At 42.7% G+C, this 19,165-nt stretch overlaps 1 protein-coding gene across 2 annotated transcripts in view; it reads right to left on the bottom strand.

Annotated features, from left to right (window-relative positions):
• The window catches only part of DCAF1 (DDB1 and CUL4 associated factor 1), a 114,288-nt gene that overhangs the window by 18,232 nt on the left and 76,891 nt on the right, over window positions 1-19,165 (bottom strand). For both annotated transcript variants that reach the window (XM_030934608.1, XM_030934643.1), the window contains 7 exons: window positions 18,400-18,609; window positions 16,556-16,725; window positions 11,013-11,137; window positions 8,144-9,407; window positions 7,094-7,292; window positions 6,209-6,291; window positions 4,910-4,994 (listed from right to left, as the gene is read on the bottom strand). In XM_030934608.1, coding sequence (XP_030790468.1) covers window positions 4,910-4,994; window positions 6,209-6,291; window positions 7,094-7,292; window positions 8,144-9,407; window positions 11,013-11,137; window positions 16,556-16,725; window positions 18,400-18,609 — 2,136 coding nt within the window. The remainder of the gene's footprint in view (window positions 1-4,909; window positions 4,995-6,208; window positions 6,292-7,093; window positions 7,293-8,143; window positions 9,408-11,012; window positions 11,138-16,555; window positions 16,726-18,399; window positions 18,610-19,165) is intronic.

Genomic DNA, 19,165 nt, shown 5'->3' with positions numbered 1-19,165 from the left:
TATGTCGTAGGTATACGGACCCTTCTTTTCATTTCTTTGTATATTTTAACATTTTCAAATGAAAAGTTGAGGGGGAAAATCTCCCCCCACCACCTCCCTTTTTTTTCTTTTTTTTGGCCAGACCTATGTGAAGTTACTTATTGATACGTTTAATCATTTATTATATCAGGGAGAAGCTTATACCTTAATTACAGTTGGTAAATAAGAAAAACTACTGACTGGGCCTGGATTCCTGTTGTAGAAGTAGAGATTACAAGGTACCTTCTTTATCAGTTGACCTTGTTGACTTTTTTATTTTTACTTTAAGTTCCAGGATACATGTGCAGAATGTGCAGGTCTGTTACATAGGTATACACGTGCCATGGTGGTTTGCTGCACCTATCAACCCATCATCGAGGTTTTAAGCCCTGCATGCATTAGGTATTTGTCCTAATGCTCTCCCTGCCCCCATGCCACCACCCGACAGGTCCCAGTGTGTGTTGTTCCCCTCCATGTATGTGCCTATGTGCTCTCATTGTTCAACTCCCACTTATAAGTGAGTGAAGACATGTGGTGTTTCGTTTTCTGTTCCTGTGTTAGTTTGCCGAGGATGATGGCTTCTAGCTTCATCCATGTCCCTGAAAAGGACATCACCTCATTCTTTTTTATGGCTGCATAGTATTCCATGGTGTATATGTACCACATTTTCTTTATCCAGTCTATCACTGATGGTCATTTGGCTTGGATCCACGTCTTTGCTATTGTAAATAGTGCTGCAGCAATAAACATACACATGCATGTGTCTTTATAGCAGAATTGATTTATAATCCTTTGGGTATAAACCCAGTAATGGGACTGCTGGGTTAAATGGTATTTCTGGTTCTAGATCCTTGAGGAATCGCCACACTGTCTTCCACAATCGATGAACTAATTTATATTCCCATCAACAGTATAAAAACATTCCTATTTCTCCACATCCTCTCCAGCATCTGTTGTTTCCTGACTCTTTAATGATCACCATTCTGACTGGTGTAAGATGGTACCTCATTGTGCTATTTTTGTGTTTTGTTTTGGGGTTTTTTTTGTTTTTTTTTTTTGTTTTTTTTTTTTTTGAGACAGAGTCTCACTCTGTCACCCAGTATGGAGTGCAATGGCGCAATCTCAGCTCACTGCAACCTCCACCTCCCTGGTTCAAGCAATTCTCCTGCCTCAGCCTCCCAAGTAGCTGGGACTACAGGTGCGCACCACCATGCCTAGCTAATTTTCTTATTTTTAGAAGAGACAGAGTTTCACCAGGTTCGCCAGGCTGGTCTTGAACTCCTGACCTCAGGTGATCCCCCCACCTCGACCTCCTGAAGTGCTGAGATTACGGGTGTGAGCCACTGTACCCCACCCTCATTGTGGTTTTCATGTGCATTTCTCTAATAATCAGTGACACTGAGCTTTGCTTTTTTTTTTTTTTTTTTTTTTTGAGATGGAGTCTTGCTCTTGTCCCCCAGGCTGGAGTGCAGTGGCATGATCTCGGCTTACTGCAAACTCGGCCTCCTGGGTTCAAGCAATTCTCCTGCCTCAGCCTCCCGAGTAGCTGGGATGACAGGCGGCCGCCACCACACCTGGCTAACTTTTATTTGTATTTTTAGTAGAGACAGGGTTTCACCATGTTGGCCAGGCTGTTCTGAAACTCCTGACCTTGTGATCTGCCTGCCTCAGCCTCCCAAAGTTCTGGTATTATAAGCATGAGCCACCGCGCCCAGCCTACGCTGAGTTTTTTTCACGTGTTCGTTGGCCACATAAATGTCTTCTTTTGAGAAGTGTCTATTCATATCCTTTCCCCATTTTTTGATGGGGTTTTTTTTTCTTGTAAATTTAAGTTCCTTGTATAAATTTGTTTTAAGTTCCTTATAGATTCTGGATATTAGCCCTTTGTCAGATGGATAGATTGCAAAAGTTTTCTCCTATTCTGTAAGCTGCCTGCTAACTCTGATGGTAGCTCCTTTTGCTGTGCAGAAACTCTTCAGTTTTAATTAGATCCCATTTGTTAATTTTGGCTTTTGCTGCAATTTCTTTTGGTGAAATCTTTGCCCATGCCTATATCCTGAAGGTATTGCCTATGTTTTCGTCTAGGGTTTTATAGTGTTGAGCTTTACATTTAAGTCTTTAATCCATCTTGAGTTAATTTTTATATAAAGTGTAAGGAGGGTATCCAGTTTGGTTCCCGCATAAGGCTAGCCAGTTTTCCCAACACCACTTATTAAATAGAGAATCCTTTCCCCATCACTTGTTTTTGTCTGGTTTGTCAAAGAGGAAAGCTGCCCTTTACCACTTCATATCGCTCCCTCAAGCTAGTACCCTACTTCTCTGCTTCATTTTTCAGCAAAACACTTTGAAATAATTGTCTGTATTGTGTGTCCATTTCTCCCTTGTTCTCATGAACCAACTCTAATGAGGTTTTTGCCCCACCCGTGTACACAAGTTTTTTGTTGTTGTTGCTGTTTTTGAGTCCGGGTCTCTCTCTCTCTCACCCAGGCTGCAATGCTGTGGTATGATCACAGTTCACCACAGCCTCAACCTCCTGGGCTCAAAGTGATCCTCCCACCTCAGCCTCCCAAGTAGCTAGGACTACAGTTTCACATCACCACACCTGGCTAATTTTTTTTGTAGAGACGGGGGTCTCACTCTGTTTCCCAGGCTGGTCTCAGACTCCCACCTCGACCTCAGAAGTATTTCTTGACATGGTTAACAATGACCTCCACATTGTTCAGTCAAAGGCCACCTCTCAGTTCTCAGCTTATGCAACTCATCGGCAGTTTCTGATCCAGCTGATCAATCCTTCCTTGAAGCACAGTCTTCCCTTGGCTTCTAGGGCACCTCTTTTTTTTTTTTTTTTTTTTTTTTTTTTTGAGATGGAGTCTCACTCTGTCGCCCAGGCTGGAGTGCAGTGGCACGATCTCGGCTCACTGCAACCTCCGCCTCCCAGGTTCAAGCAATTCTTCTGCCTCAACCTCCTGAGTAGCTGGGAATAAGGCATGCGTCACCACGCCCAGCTAACTTTTGTATTTTCAGTAGAGATGGGGTTTCACCATATTGGCCAGGCTGGTCTCGAACTCCTGACCTCGTGATCCACCCACCTCTGCCTCCCAAAGTGCTGGGATTACAGGTGTGAGCCACCACTCCTGGCCAGGCACATCTTTTTCTCGGGGTTCCATTCTGCCTCACTGGCCACTATATTTGATTTCCTTCCCAAGTTCCTCATTTGGCAACTCCTAAACACATGCCAGGGTTATGTACCCACAACTCTTCTGTAGTCCCCTTGATGATCTCATATAAGTTCATGGCTCTAAATACTATCAGCTGGGGACAGTGACTCATGCCTGTAATGCCAACACTTTGGGACACCAAGGAAAGTAGATCACTTGAGCCTAGGAGTTGGAGACCAGCGTGGGCAACGTTGGGGAGACGCCATCTCTACAAAAGTACAAAAAAAGTAGCCAGATGTGATGGTGCTCGCCTGTAGTCCCAGCTGCTCAGGAGGCTGAGGTAAGAGAATTGTTTGAGTCCAGGCAGTCAAGGCTGTGGTGAGCTGTGATCGTGCCACTGCACTGCAGCCTGGGTGACAGAACAAGACCCCATCTCAAAAATAAATAAATAAATAAATAAATAAATAAATACTATCAATATGTGGACAAGTCCCATTTTATATTTCCCAACCCACACCTCTCTCCTGAACTCCCAATTTTTTGTTGTTTTTGTTTTCAGACACAGGGTCTCACTTGTTTAGTCAGGCTGGAGTACAGTGACACAGTCGTAGATCACAGCAGCCCCCAACTCGTGGGCTCAAGCAACCCTCCTGCCTCAGCTTCCTGAGTAGCTGGGACCACAGGTCCCAAGCCCACCAAGCCCAGCCAATTTTATTTTTTGTAGAGATGGGGGGAGTCTCTCTATGTTGCCCAGGCTGGTCTCGAACTCCTGGCCTCCCATCTCAGCCTCCCAAAGTGCTGGGATTACAGGCATAAGCCACTAAGTCTGGCCAATTCCCAACTTTCGTATTGAATCCCCATTCTCTACTTGAATGTCTAACAGAATCTCAAATTTCATGTGTCCAAAATCCCATGGCCAAGGCCCTCCATTTCTCATAGCCTCTACCATGCCTACCCAGGCCCAAACCCACAGCTCCTCTCATATGTCAAGCGGTACAACTCCCTCTAACCTGGAAGGCTGCTCTTGCTTCTCTCACAAAAACCAGAGTCACACTTTAGGAACTTTACATCCACTCATGTATCCTCTACTCACCCTCCAGTGTGTTCATCTCACTCAAAAGAAAAGCTAAAGGTCCTAACTATCACCTACAAGATGCTACCAGATATGGGCCCCTCACTGACCTCAGCTCTCCTCCTACCTCCCAAGCAAGGGCTTTCCCTTGCCATTTCCTGTGCCTTACGCTGTTCCTCCAGGTATCTTCCTGAACCTCGTGTTTCCTTCAAGGCTCTGCTTAAACATTACCCCATCAGTGATGCTGTCTACCCTAGATAAAAGAGAAGTCCCCCCACACCACCACCAATTTCCTACCTCTTACCCTGCTTTCATTTTCTCTGAAACACTTACCACCTAAATTCACCATATATTTATTTGCTTCTTTATTGTCTCCCCAAAGAGGGTCCCTAAAGGCAGGTACTTCATTTCTAATGTAAAACTTACTAAGAATTCAAAAATATCTGTGGCGCTAATGACATCTTTCTCAATGTCACGTTGAGCCCTTACACATTTTTCCCATACAGCTCAGAACTATATTATCATACTTTCAGATTCTAACTGGAAGGAATATCATTGATTTCTAGTTGCCCAAAGGACTTAGGTCCTCACATTCTATCAAGATTTCAATATGAACAAACGGGCATAATCAGCTTGAAAACAGTGGTTCTTAAGTACTTACGTGGGCAATGTCTCCTTTTGTGCCGATGACCCGATCCTGGGAGTGCTTACTGAACTCAACATAGTGATCTTCTGTGAAGGAATGCCTATGGACAAACAGGAGCACTGAAGTGACAGATCTTCAGGACATATTCCTGCAACCAACTGAAACATGGGTGACCCCCAGCCTCTTGCACAATCACACTCACCTAAAGATCCTGGACTCCCAAAGAGGAAACAATCATATACTTAGATTACAAAGAAAATTTCTTCTATCAGCTTGTCCAAGCAGACACAAAATAATGAATGGGAATTCCTTAGAGAAATGACAAACAGGGCACATGTTCCTGTGAAACACGCAGCAAAGGGGCCAGCCACGGTAGCTCACTCCTATAATCCCAGCACTTTGGGAAGCTGAGGCAGGTGGAATGTCTGAGCTCAGGAGTTCAAGACCACCCTGGGCAACATGTCAAAACCCTATCTCTACCAAAATTGCAAAAAATTAGCCAGGCATGGCAGCACATGCCTGTGGTCCCAGCTAATCAGCAGGCTGAGGTGGGAGGATCACTTGAGCCTGGGAGGCAGAGGATGAAGTAGGTCATGCTTGTGTCACTGCACTCCAACCTAAGTGACAGAGTGAGACCCTGTCGAAAGAAGGAAAGAAAAGAAAAAGCCGGGCACGGTGGCGCATGCCTGTAATCCCAGCACTTTGGGAGGCCGAGGTGGGCAGATCACAAGGTCAGGAAATCGAGACCATCCTGGCTAGCATGGTGAAACGCTGTCTCTACTAAAAATACAAAAAATTAGCCAGGCGTGGTAACGGGCACCTGTAGTCCCAGCTGCTCAGGAGGCTAAGGCAGGAGAATGACATGAACTAGGAGGCGGAGCTTACAGTGAGTTGAGATCGCGTCACTGCACTCCAGCCTGGGCGACAGAGTGAGACTCTGTCTCACCAAAAAAAAGAAAGAAAGAAAAAAAGAAAAGGAAAGGAGAGGAAAGGAGAAGAGAGGAGAGAGAAAAGGAGGGGAGAGGAGGAAAGAGAGGAGGGGAGGGGAGGGGAGGGGACACAGGAAAGACTGCAATGTCCTATGTGAACATGGGAAAATACATAGATTCTGGGTCGGCGTCCGCTGCATAATAAGAATGTATAAATTAAGAAAGATAAAGTCTTATTAAACATGAGTCTTAGATGAGGAAGAGAGAAGTTAACAATAACTGATAGCATCCTCTTTCCCCAAAAGGCTTCGTCTAAAAACCAAATGAAAGGGGGTATAAACTAGGTAAATAAAGCACAGACTAGGTTCCAAAAGCAGATACATACTTCATATCAAATACTGATTTCATTCCCCAAAGTGCAGACAAAGGCTGGCTCCAAGTAGCAGATGTCAGCAGCAAGGACCCATCCTAAAAGAAGAAGGTGCAAGGTGGGTAACCATGTATTTACATACATGCATATGTCACTACCTGCCATTAGCATTTTTAAATATATGCATAAAAATGTTGTTGAATTAAAGAGAAAATTTTATAACCCACAGAAACCAAGAAATGGTCAGAAGCCATTAGGATTTGAGTACATATACCTATAGTGTCCTAGAAAATAACTAAAGAGAGTATTAACTCCTACTGAACTAGCCACAAAAATAGAATAGATAAGAGGGGGGGAAAATGAGACGATGTCAAAGATGGTTCCTTTCTTCCTAGTAATTTTGCCATATTCCTCAGTTTCCATCTGAAATATGAGTTAACCTCAACCAGACTTTCCAGTTGAGAACTCATTTAAAAGAGAGAGCTCAGGTCGGGCATGGTGGCTCAAGCCTGTAATCCCAGCACTTTGGGAGGCCGAGACGGGCGGATCACGAGGTCAGGAGATCAAGACCATCCTGGCTAACACGGTGAAACCCCGTCTCTACTAAAAAATACAAAAAACTAGCCGGGCGAGGTAGCGGGCGCCTGTAGTCCCAGCTACTCAGGAGACTGAGGCAGGAGAATGGCGTAAACCCGGGAGGCGGAGCTTGCAGTGAGCTGAGATCCGGCCACTGCACTCCAGCCTGGGCGACAGAGCGAGACTCCATCTCAAAAAAATAAATAAATAAATAATAATAAAAAAAAAAATAAAAGAGCTCAATAAAGGGTAAGCCTCCTTTACTCTAGTTCACCAATTCATCTTGGAAGAATGACAGACAGCATCCTAGGAAGGAACCCTTACCCTGGAAGGTTCAAGATGTGTGATGGCTGAGTTGTGACAATTATAGCTGGCCTCCTCCTGTCCACTAAACACATTATAGAGCTTCAGCTGCCCTGTGCAGGTGCCAAGCATCAGGAACCGCTCCCGAGCTGAGAATGCACAGCAGGTGAAGCCACTCTCATCTTCATTGGCTTCACGGAACACTGAAATAGGACGGAATCTAAGCACAAAAAAAAGGAGAGAATCAGAGGCCAAGAATGTGCAGGGACTCAGAAAAAGCAAACTGCTAGGACAGAAGAAAAAGCACAGACCATTAATGTTTCAAATCGGTTCTTCCAAAATCACAGTGACCTTCAGTGCTTTTTATTTTAAATAAGAAAAAGATTTCCACTTACAAATTTAAATAACAAACATTCCCATGTTTAGGCCAGACGCAATGGCTCACAACTGTAATCCTAGCACAGGTGGGGGGATCAATTGAGGTCAGGAATTCAAGACCAGCCTGGTCAAAATGGTAAAACCCCATCTCTACTAAAAATGCAAAAATTAGCTAGATGTGGTGGCGCCTGCCTGTAATCCCAGCTACTCAGGAGGCTGAAGCAGGAGCATCACTTGAATCTGGGAGGCAGAGGTTGCAATGAGCCAAGATTGCATCACTGTACTCCAGCCGAGGCGATAGAGAGACTCCATCTCAAAAAAACAACAACAAAAAAATTCCCATGTTTAAAACCTGTGATCCCGTAACCTTTAGGTAAGATTTGTCAAGAATCAGAACAGGAAGCAACTTGCAACAGCACAAGTTTGGGAGCCTCCTTATGGACAGTAATGAGGGGGTGTGGGTTCTAGAACACATACTAGTTGAGATGAGAACACAAAGGATTATATCAATATACTGCCAACAATCACACAAGGAGCCCATGGTTGACAAAAGGTGATACAATTACATTGTTCAAGTATTACACCAAGTGACAATCAGTGGTATTTCAGGCCAACTATGCTGATACTGCCCAGTTTGATTTAAATAAAAGAATCGTTCCAATTCCCAGAGAGCAAGAAGGGGCCTCTTCTTACCTGCTAAAGATAAGGTGCCTATCAAAGCATCCGCCATCCACCCCTCCATACTTTGGAAATGATGCCCTGCGGTTTAGCCTTGAGGTAAAGTTTATTGGCGCTTGCCGCCTCTGTTTTGGCTCAGGACATTGGTGAGGAGTAAAGAGGGAGAAAGGTGGGCAAGTGGCAACTGGATTCTTGCAGCGAGCATGTTGTTCTCTAAGATACTCTGTGATTATACTGTCCAGCGTAGGTGGGGAAGGAAGATGTCTGTCCAGCTGCTTTTTTATGGCTGGGCTTTGGCTGTAGGCGCCATGGTCCGACTTCTGCCGCAACACTCTGATTTTCCTGCCATTACAGGGTGACGGCCTCTCTCTGATAAAACTGATCCTACCAATCAAAGGGGAGTTGCCAGCATAAGATGGGCCAGGCAGAGCTAGTGGACCCTGGGGAGGCCGTGGCTGAGGATGGGCAGTGGGGGCAGAAGGGGCAGAGGCACCCACGGCAGCATGGCTGCCCAGTCGAGTTGCAATGCCATTAGCAATACGAGGGGTTCGGGGTAGAGAGACAGGAGAAGCAGCAGCAGTGACTGGGGTAAAGGCAGAAGAATGGGAGGCAGCAGTCATGGGCAGGTCGGCCTCTTTTGTCAGCACGGTTGCTGTTTCTCCAAGCCCTTTAGAAATAAGATGGTTTCGTATCAACAAAAGCAGCTCTTTCTCAGGGAAGGAGATCCTTGACTGGGCAACAACATCTGCTTTCTGCAGTCGTGCTAGGGAAACATCAGTGCCAATGAGAAGTGGTTTTCCTGACACCCGTTCAATGAGTTCAGCAGCATACTTGCAGAACTTGACATGGTCACTGCGCTTGTCCTGCAGCACAGGCTCCTTCATCAGCTGCTGGATCTGGCAGCTGCTGAAAAGGGGCAGTTTACTGATGATCTGCCGGACAGTGCTACTGCGAGACAGGCCCACCAGGGCCTTGCAGGCCAGGGCCCGGATCTGGTCTGCATCTGTGATGGGCATCTTAATGGACAGTAAGGACAGGAGCACCTTGATGCCGTTGTTGGACTGAACCACATTCCACATCTTGGCCAGGGTGTGCTCACTGCTTTTGGGGTTCTGAGGCAGCTTTCTCCGAGGAGTACCAGAGATAAATTTACCAATACTGGATATTCGGTTATCTGGGCCACACACACAATTGATGATAATCTGAAGTGCTGACTTCTGAATTTCAGCATCATGGATGAAGAACTCACCCTCAGCCACTCCCAAAATAATGCTGATACCTAATGGGAAAAAAAAAAATTATGTATTATTCATCATAAAACTAATGACCAATTTCAATAGTTGTTCGAGTCAAAATTTGGTGTTTCACTCACTTTGTTTTACTTTAAAAAACTACATTATTTTTGTAAAAACTGCAAGGAATTGTTTGTATAAAGTACAATCAGTTCTACTACAATGTATTTTTATGATCTCATATGCGGTTATTAAATAGGGAAATTATGTCATAATTATGGAAAAGTCATCAAGGCTCGTGTGTAATTTTTTCTGGTTTTATTTTTTTGAGGCAGAGTCTTGCTCTGTCACTCAAGCTGGAGTGCAGCGGCACGATCTTGGCTCACTGCAACCTCCGCCTCCCAGTTCAAGTGATTCTCCTGCCTCGGCCTCCTGAGGAGCTGGGATTACAGACGCCCGCCACCACGCCCAGCTAATTTTTGTATTTTTAGTAGAGATGGGGTTTCACCATGTTGGCCAGGCTGGTCTGGAACTCGTGACCTCAGGTTATCCACCCGCCTCAGCCTCCCAAAGTGCTGGGATTACAAGCGCTCGGCCTTTTCTGATTTATTAATTTTAATACATTAAAACCTTAGGAATGGGCCGGGCGCGGTGGCTCAAGCCTGTAATCCCAGCACTTTGGGAGGCCGAGACGGGCGGATCACGAGGTCAGGAGATCAACACCATCCTGGCTAACACGGTGAAACCCTGTCTCTACTAAAAAATACAAAAAAACTAGCCGGGCGAGGTGGCGGGCGCCTGTAGTCCCAGCTACTCGGGAGGATGAGGCAAGAGAATGGCGTAAACCCGGGAGGCGGAGCCTGCAGTGAGCTGAGATCCGGCCACTGCACTCCAGCCTGGGCGACAGAGCAAGACTCCGTCTCAAAAAAAAAAAAAAAAAAAACCTTAGGAATGGAGAAAGCCCTCAGTTGGGCTGCTACTGTGGAAGCTGAACCCTTTCTACTCTATTTTAAGAAAATTAAAAACAAGTGCCTGTGTCTTAGTCCTTTCCTGCATCTTGTCCTGTCACACAACTTCCCATGCTCACCCCAGCAGTGCCCTGATCACCCTTGCTCTTAATAATGTATCTTATCAAAGTGTATTTTCCTTTTTTTATATATGTATGATGGGTTCTACCCATTTTGAGCTACCTGCCAATTACTGACTCAGGTTACAAAATTGCTTACTTTGTTTTTTTTTTTCCCTTTAACTCCTGGAAAGCTGTGATGCTTAAGTTTTTTACTATCTGCCTCAACCTATTTTTCCCATTAACTTTATTTTTAGTGCAAGACTCTTCAGAGTGTGAGCTTTTCAGGAAAGCTATAATGTACCATTATAGCAGAAATGCCAGAACCTGAGTTTACTAGCATGACCCCCTTAAATCAAATTATCTGGTACTACGTTTGTATTTTTGTTTTCTTTTTTTTTTTTTTTTTTTTAATTAGCTTCTGATCTGCTGAATGGTACTCCTTATAAAGCACAGACAAGGAGCCCCCCTCTACTACTTTTGTTCTAAAATCCAAAATTAGGTCAGGTAGGTAACCACGACCAGAGTGGCAAAGAAAAAACAAACCCAGACCAAGAAACAACAAAAATGGAAAAGTACAACCTACCTACAGTAGAGACTGTAGATCCAGCCTCATCCAACACGTCCACCGATTCTGCCAACTGGAGCTGGATTTTAGGGACCACAGTTAGAATAGCCAGGACATCCAAAGCAAAGCGCACAGTGTCATTCCTGGACAGGAAGAAGAATTAGTCAAAGGGAAATTAGAATATAGCCACAAGAACCAAGAGAGACAGAGATAGAGAAACACAAACAGACACACACACACAGAGAGACAATAAATCAGAACCGCTACCAGTGTGGCTCTATCTCAAGCTATCACAACAAGAGAGGATTTTATAGTCACAATGACATTACTTTCAAAAAATATAGCAGTGGAATTTTTACCTATCAAACTTCTACAATAAAAAAAAAACACACAGAATAATCCTGAATCCTTTCATTCTAGTGAAAATATATAGAGACACACACTCTCAAACTTTTAGTGAGAGTAGAAATTAGCACACTCTTTCCGGAAAGTTATCTGGAGGCCAGGCTCGGTGGCTCATGCCTATAGTCCCAACACTTTAGGAGGCCAAGATGGGAGGATCACTTGAACCCAGGAGTTTGAGACCAGACTGGGCAACATGGTTTTATATTTTTCTATTAAAAAAAATACAGGCCAGGCGCGGTGTCTCACGCCTGTAATCCCAGCACTTTGGGAGGCCGAGGTGGGCAGATCACGAGGTCAGGAGATCAAGACCATCCTAACACAGTGAAACCATGTCTCTAATAAAAATACAAAAAATTAGCCGGGCATGGTGGCGGGTGCCTTTAGTCCCAGCTACCTGGGAGGCTGAAGCAGAAGAATGGCGTGAACCCGGGAGGCGGAGCTTGCAGTGAGCCGAAATCGCACCACTGGACTCCAGCCTGGGAGAGAGCAAGACTCTGTCTCAAAAAATATATATTTTATATATATATATATTATATATATATTATATATTATATATATTATATATATATTATATATTATATATATTATATATATATTATATATTATATATATTATATATTATATATTATATATTATATATTATATATTATATATATTATATATTATATTATATTATATATTATATATATATTATATATATAAATGATGTTAGCCGGATGTGGTGGCACCTGCCTGTAGACCCAGCTTCTCAGAAGGCTGAGGTAGGAGGATCACCTATGCCCAGGAAGTTGAGGCTGTGGTGAGCCATGATTACACCACTGCACTCCAGCCTTGGCAACAGAGTGAGAGCCTGTCTCGAAAAACAAAAAAAGAAAAATAAAAAAATAAAAAAAAAAAGAAAGTAATCTGGAAATATGAAACAAGATTCTTAAAATGTTCATAAACCCTGTCCTAGAAATTTCACCTCTAACAATCTGTCCTAAAGAAACAATCGGGCCGGGGCCGGGCATGGTGGCTCATGCCTGTAATCCTAGCACTTTGGGAGGCTGAGGCGGGTAGACTGCCTGAGTTCAGGAGTTCAAGACTAGCATGGGCAACATGGTGAAACCCTGTCTCTACTAAACTACAAAAAAAAAAAAAATTAGCCAGGCTTGGTGGTGGGCACCTGTAGTCCCAGCTACACGGGAGGTTGAGGCAGGAGAATTGCTTAAACCCAGGAGGCGGAAGTTGCCACGAGCTGAGATTGAGCCACTGCACTCCAGCCTGGGCCACAGAGAGAGACTCTGTCTCCAAAAAAAAAAAAGAAAAGAAAAAAGATTCAGGCCGGGTGCAGTGGTTCATGCCAGTAATCCCAACACTGTGGGAGGCTGAGGCAGGCAGATCACCTGAGGTCAGGAATTCAAGACCAGCCTGGCCAACATGTTGAAACCCCATCTCTACTAAAAAATACAAAAACCAGCCAGGCGTGGTGGTGGGCATCTGTAATCCCAGCTACTCGGGAGACTGAGGCACGGAGAACTGCTTGAACCCAGGAGGCAGAGGCTGCAGTGAGCCAAGATCACACTGCTGCACTCCAGCTTTGGCAACACAGTGAGACTCAGTCTCAAAAAAAAAAAAAAGAAAGAAATAATCAGAAGAATTTATGTATTAAGATGTTCATTAGCCACATTAAAATAGCAAAAGAATGAGAAAACTCACATAGACAAGAGCAACATATGTGTTACAGTACACTCATAAACTACAGTCAATGACAATCATTTTCAAAGAACTCTAAAGAATGAGGGAAAGGGTTCAAAATACAACATTAATGATACAAAAATAAAAAATGTTAAGATATAAAATTAAAAATCAGACAATACCAAGTACTGGCAAGAAAGTAGAGAAATGTTGGATGTCTTTTGTAGTTAAAAAAAAAAACTGGCTGGGTGCGGTGGCTCACGCCTGTAATCCCAACACTTTGGGAGGCCAGGGCGGGTGGATCACGAGGTCAGGAGTTTGAGACCAGCCTGGCCAATACGGTGAAACCCCATCTCTACTAAAAACACAAAAATTAGCTGGGCGTGGTAGTGGGCGCCTGCAGTCCCAGTTACTCGGGAGGCTGAAGCAGGAGAATGGTTCGAACCCAGGAGGCGGAAGTTGCAATGAGCCAAGATCACACCACTACTGCACTCCAGCCTGGGTGACAGAGCAAGACTCCGTCTTGAAAAAAAAAGAAAAAAAAGTAGAGAAATGAAAGCTCCTATATATTGCTGGTGGGGAATGACAATGGCATGAACGTTTTTAGAAGCAATTTGGCAATATCCAACAAAGGTAAGAACACAGATACCCTACAAAACCAGATACTCTACATCATATCCTCAAGAGAGCCTCCAAAAGGTGGTTCATGATACCATTTATTTAACAGGAAAAAAAACAAAAACAAAAACACTAAATTAGCCATCAATGGCAGAATAAACTGCAGTATAGAAATACAGCGTTTTAAATAAATATTAACATATATAAATCTCAAGAATATAAGTGTAAAAACAGCAAGCTGCAAAAGATGAACTTAGGAAAATACAATTTAAAAACATGCAAAGCAGTACTATATTATTATTTATGAACACAGCACAGATGTATATAGTATAAAAACATGAGTGGGGAGAATATGGTTCAAATTCAGAAGATGGGTGACTCTGGGGAGGCAGAAAAAGAACTGAGGGGAAAGCAAATACAACAACATGCCAATCCTGGTTAATGATGGAGCAGTTGTTATACTATTCTCTGTGCCTTTCTATGTTTTGAAAACATTCATAAAAAAGATGAATTTAATTAAAAAGTATAATATCAATTATGTGTACTTACAAATATTACGTAATGAATGCTAAGCAATTTTCTCTTTAAAAGATTCGCATATTCTAAAGCAAAAACATTTACTAATTTTATTTCTAAAAATAAACTTGTAAAATCAAGGACTATTTTTTCAATAATCCAAATACAGGCCGGACAGCGTTTCATGCCTATAATCCCAGCACTGTGAGAGGCTAAGGCAGGCAGATCACTCAAGGCCAGGAGTTGGAGACCAGCTAGCCAACATGGCAAAACCCCATCTCTACTAAAAAATACAAAAATTAGCTGGGCTTGGTGGTGTGCACCTGTAATCCCAGCTACTTCAGAGGCATGAGAATCACTTGAACGTGGGAGGTGGAGGTTGGAGTGAGCTGAGATCGTGCCACTGCACTCCAGCCTAGGCAACAGAGCAAGACTCTGTCTCCAAAACCAACAAAAAAAAAAGAAATACATATGTACCAGTTTAAAAAATGTATTTATACCCTTTCTAGTTATCTTGTGAGCTGTCATAATCTTTTTTTTGGAGACAGAGTCTCGCTCTGTTGCCCAGGCTACAGTGCAGTGGCACAATCTTGGCTCACTGCACCCTTCACCTCCTGGGCTCGAGCAATCCTCCCAACCTCAGCCTCCCTAGTAGCTGGGACTACTGGCATGCGGCAACACACCATGCTAATTTTTTTTTATTTTTCATAGAGACGGGGTTTCACCATATTACCCAGGCTGGTCTCCAACTCCTGATCTCAAGCATCGAACTCTGCCTCAGCCTCCCTAAGTGCTGGGATTGCAGGTATGAACCACCATGCCTGGTCTGTCATCACTTTTTAAACAATTCTCCAAATAAATATAATAACCTACTTTTCCAATATTCTAAAACAGCACTTCTCAAAGTATAGTCTGGAGACCTCGAGAAGTCTGCAACCCTTTCAGAAGGTCCTGTGAAGTCAAAGTTATTTTCATAATAATACGATGTTACTTTCCTTTTGCACTCTCATTCTCTCATTGCATAGTAAGAGAGTCTTCCAGAGATTATGTGATATCACAAAAACTGAATACAGAAGCAGATATGAGATATTAGGCCAGACATTTTTTCAAACTTGCTAAAATTATCTGGTTTTATTTTGGAAATTTTTCATGAATAATGCAAACATGCAATGGGTTCACTTTTTTTTTTTTTTTTTGAGAGGAAGACTTGCTCTGTTGCCTAGGCTGTAGTACAATGGCATGATCTCAGCTCACTGCAACCTCTGTCTCCCAGGTTCAATCGATTCTCCTGCCTCAGCCTCCCAGGTAGCTGGGATTACAGGTGTGTAATGCCACGCCCGGATAATTTTTCTATTTTTAGTAGAGATGGGGTTTCACCATGTTGCCTAGGCTGGTCTCAAACTCTGGACCTCAAGTGATCTGCCCACCTCATCTTTCCAAGGTGCTGAGAGTACAAGCATGAGCCATTGTGCCTGGCCCACATTTTTTTAATGCATAAATATTTTTACATTTTTGTTTTAATTTCTAATACAGTAAACACTGATAAATACATCACAAAAACAAAAGCCTTTTAGAGTTCTCAGTAATTATTAATATGGTAAAGGTATCCTGAACCCAAAAAGTTTAATTACACCTGCTCCAAGAGTACCTCACTATATTTAAACACTGGGACTTAACATACTATATTCCCCTAAATAAGCTCCTCTTATCTTTATGGCTGTGATTAAATAGGAAAAGAAGGTCAAGCACTCTGTAAACTTTTTTACTATCTTCTCTTAAGATCCCATCTTTTTCAAAAGAGTTTTATTTCTTTTTATATCATCTTCAAATAGAACCTACCCAATTTCCTGATTACATCAGCCACCCTTTTCTGGGCCTTGTCCTGCTCTGCCTTCAACTACTTTGTGAAAATCCTAACAGTGTGCTGAATTTCAAGAGTAAAAGGACAATTTTATATGAACATAATATAAACATTATATATGGTTGTCAAGTACTAGCAAGACACTTAAAGTCTAAGTACTAAAGAATCCTGGACTCTAGCCTCAAGACAAGACTTTAACCCCAGCTCTGCAGCTGTGGCCATGTAAATCATGTACCTTCTCTGACAGTACAGACGCTGATCCTTGCCTATTATATAATATTTACAATCACCAAGACCATACATATGAACAAGTGTGCTGTAAATTAAAAATCATATTTTCATGCCTAATCTAATTTCTCAGTTTCAAGTCCAAAATTTAAATTCAATTCAACAAATTTTGTTAAGCATATACCATGCGCAAACCAACATCAACTTTAGTAAAAAGATACATCAAACTTCATTTGAAATCTCGCTCTGGTCCCACCTTGCATAATAGGTCTTCCAATTGCAGGCAATAGAAATCAGCTGCAACAAGAGTTGCACACAAGAAAGTTTGAGGAAGACTTCAGCTGGTTCCCAATATAGCTGTGCTGGGCCATATTCTATCAAAAATTCCATCATTTCCACAATCTGTTCATGAGTATATGAGCATGCCTATAAGGAGAGATATACAGTATTATTATTATATATAACTCCACATCTGCCTACTACCTTCTTGAGCGCAGCTCACTGGCCAAGATATTTTATTTTATCTTATTTATTTATTTCAAGACAGGGTCTCACTTTGCCACCCAGGCTGGAGGGCAGTGGCTTGATCACGGCTCACTGTAGCCTCAATCTCCCAGGCTCAAGCTATCCTCCTGTCTCAGCATCCCAAGTAGCTAGAACCATAGGCACATGCCACCACACCCAGCTAATTATTTTATCTTTCATAGAGACAGGGTCTCATTTTGTTGCCCATGCTGGAGTGCAGTGGCACGATCATAGCTCACTGCAGCCCTGAACTCCTAGACTCAAGCGATCCTCCCACCTCAGCCTCCTGAAGTGCTGGAATTACAGGCATGAGCCACCATGCTTGGCCAAGGTTTTAATTAAAAAGTAAATAATAATACCTTTCAAATTCCACAATTCTTGAGTCAAAAGCCCATATGTGAAATCATGACCATATATTGCTTAATCTTTTATCTTATTTATAACTAGACTCACAATATGATTTGTCCAAAAAGGTAACAAGTTTCCTTTGTGCATATAAGTTATAGCTCAAGAGAAAGAAGCATCATGTGACTGATTTCTTTTCAATTTGTGACTTTTTTTTCTTGAGACTGGGTTTCACTCTGATTCTTCCACCTCAGCCTCCAGAGTAGCTGAGGCTACTCATGCACCACCATGTCTTTTTTTTTTTTTTTTTTGAGACAGTCTGTGCCCAGACCGGAGTATAGTGGTATGATCATAGCTCACTGCAGTCTTGAACTCCTGGGTTCAAATGATCCTCCCACCTCTGCCCCCAAGTAGCTAGAACTACAGATGCACACCACAGGGCCCAGCCAATTTTTAAAATTTTTGTAAAGACAGGGTCTCACTATTGTTGCCCAGGCTGGTCTCAAACTACTGGCCTCAAGAAATCAGTTGGTGATTTTTTAAAAAACATGCAGCTACTCATCTGTATCCCAAAACATATCAAACTCCACAATGATGAGAAGTGGAGTTATAAACACATTTTCAGAAAAGAAATTCTGCACAGAAGGCAAATCATCTAGTACTTTTCATACAAAAAAGTTCTTTGCCAGGTACAGTGGCTTACACCTATAATTCTAGCACTTTGGGAGGTCGAGGTGGGAGGCCTCTTTGAGCCCAGGAGTTCAAGACCAGCCAGGACAACATAGTTGGACCCCCATCTCCACAAAAACTTTAAAAATTAGCTGGGTATGATGGTATGTGCCTCTAGTCCCCCAACTACTCAGGAGGGTGAGGTGGGAGGATCACCTGAGCCTGGGAGGTTAATGTTGCAATGAGCTGTGGTCACATCACTGCACACCACCCTGGGCGACAGAGGGAGACTATCTCAAAAAGAAAAAAAGAAAGCTTTTTTATACACACTTCAGTTAATCTTTTAGTTCTAGAATCCCAGCAACTTACAATAGGAAGCAAAATAATTCCCTGAAATTCACCTATTACATCCATTTTTCAATTGGTTCTGCCTTCAAACAGGGAAGTATACTCCAACAATGGGCATAACACAGAGTCCGCTGATCTGAATGTGAGTTTCAGGACTGAGATGCTACAGAGAGGGCTAACAGAACTTTCCCTTTCAAGGCAAGGTCCTCTCACCTTGTACGGGGGCTGCGGGTGGACAAGAATGCCACCCTCAGTCCTCTGAAGTGACTGCTTCACTTGTTCCAATTTAATGGCCAGGTGAGCCTCAAAGTATTTGCGCAAGGCCATGCACGTATGTTTCCCAGTTTGGCGGCTAGCAAATATTTCATCATCACTCAGAAGTGCACCCTGATCTTCCAAATTTAGAATCTCCAAAGTACTGATCTATTAAGATACAAAATATTGGGGTAAAAGAGGGGAAAAGGCAAGAGTTAGGTAAAAAGATTAAAAAATGGGAAAATATTTTAGTAAACTTTTTTTATTTCCCACACACATTCTGCTTATGTATCAGTAAACTTTTATGCTTAACAATACTGACAAATATCAAAGCATATTTATGTATATCTATGTATATAACATGGTAACAGTAGCTATATGAAAACAAAACATTAAACCCATACCGAAAAATGAACAAGCTTTTAATCACAGCAAAAAATATACAGGCATAAAACTATTGCTTTTAGAAAGATCAAGATCATCAACTGCCAATCCCCGTGATAAGATTACTATATCCAAGGCAAGTCTACAATGGCACAGTGTCCTCAAATTACTAAAGAAAAAGAGAAATTTGTGAAGGAAGGAAAAAACAAAAAAACAAAAAAACAAAAAAAAAAACCTCACAAAAAGAATGGCAGCAAAACTCCTCTAACCAAAAGCTTCCTTTCTTCAACGGTGTGCTATTAAAGGGCAGCCAAGACAACCAGGACCCTTAATCCTAGTG

This window comes from Rhinopithecus roxellana, chromosome 1 (genome assembly GCF_007565055.1).
Source record: "Rhinopithecus roxellana isolate Shanxi Qingling chromosome 1, ASM756505v1, whole genome shotgun sequence".
Classification (NCBI taxonomy): domain Eukaryota; kingdom Metazoa; phylum Chordata; class Mammalia; order Primates; family Cercopithecidae; genus Rhinopithecus; species Rhinopithecus roxellana.
The sequence above is the reverse complement of the archived record's forward strand: the minus strand, read 5'-3'. Positions and strand labels throughout refer to the sequence as shown.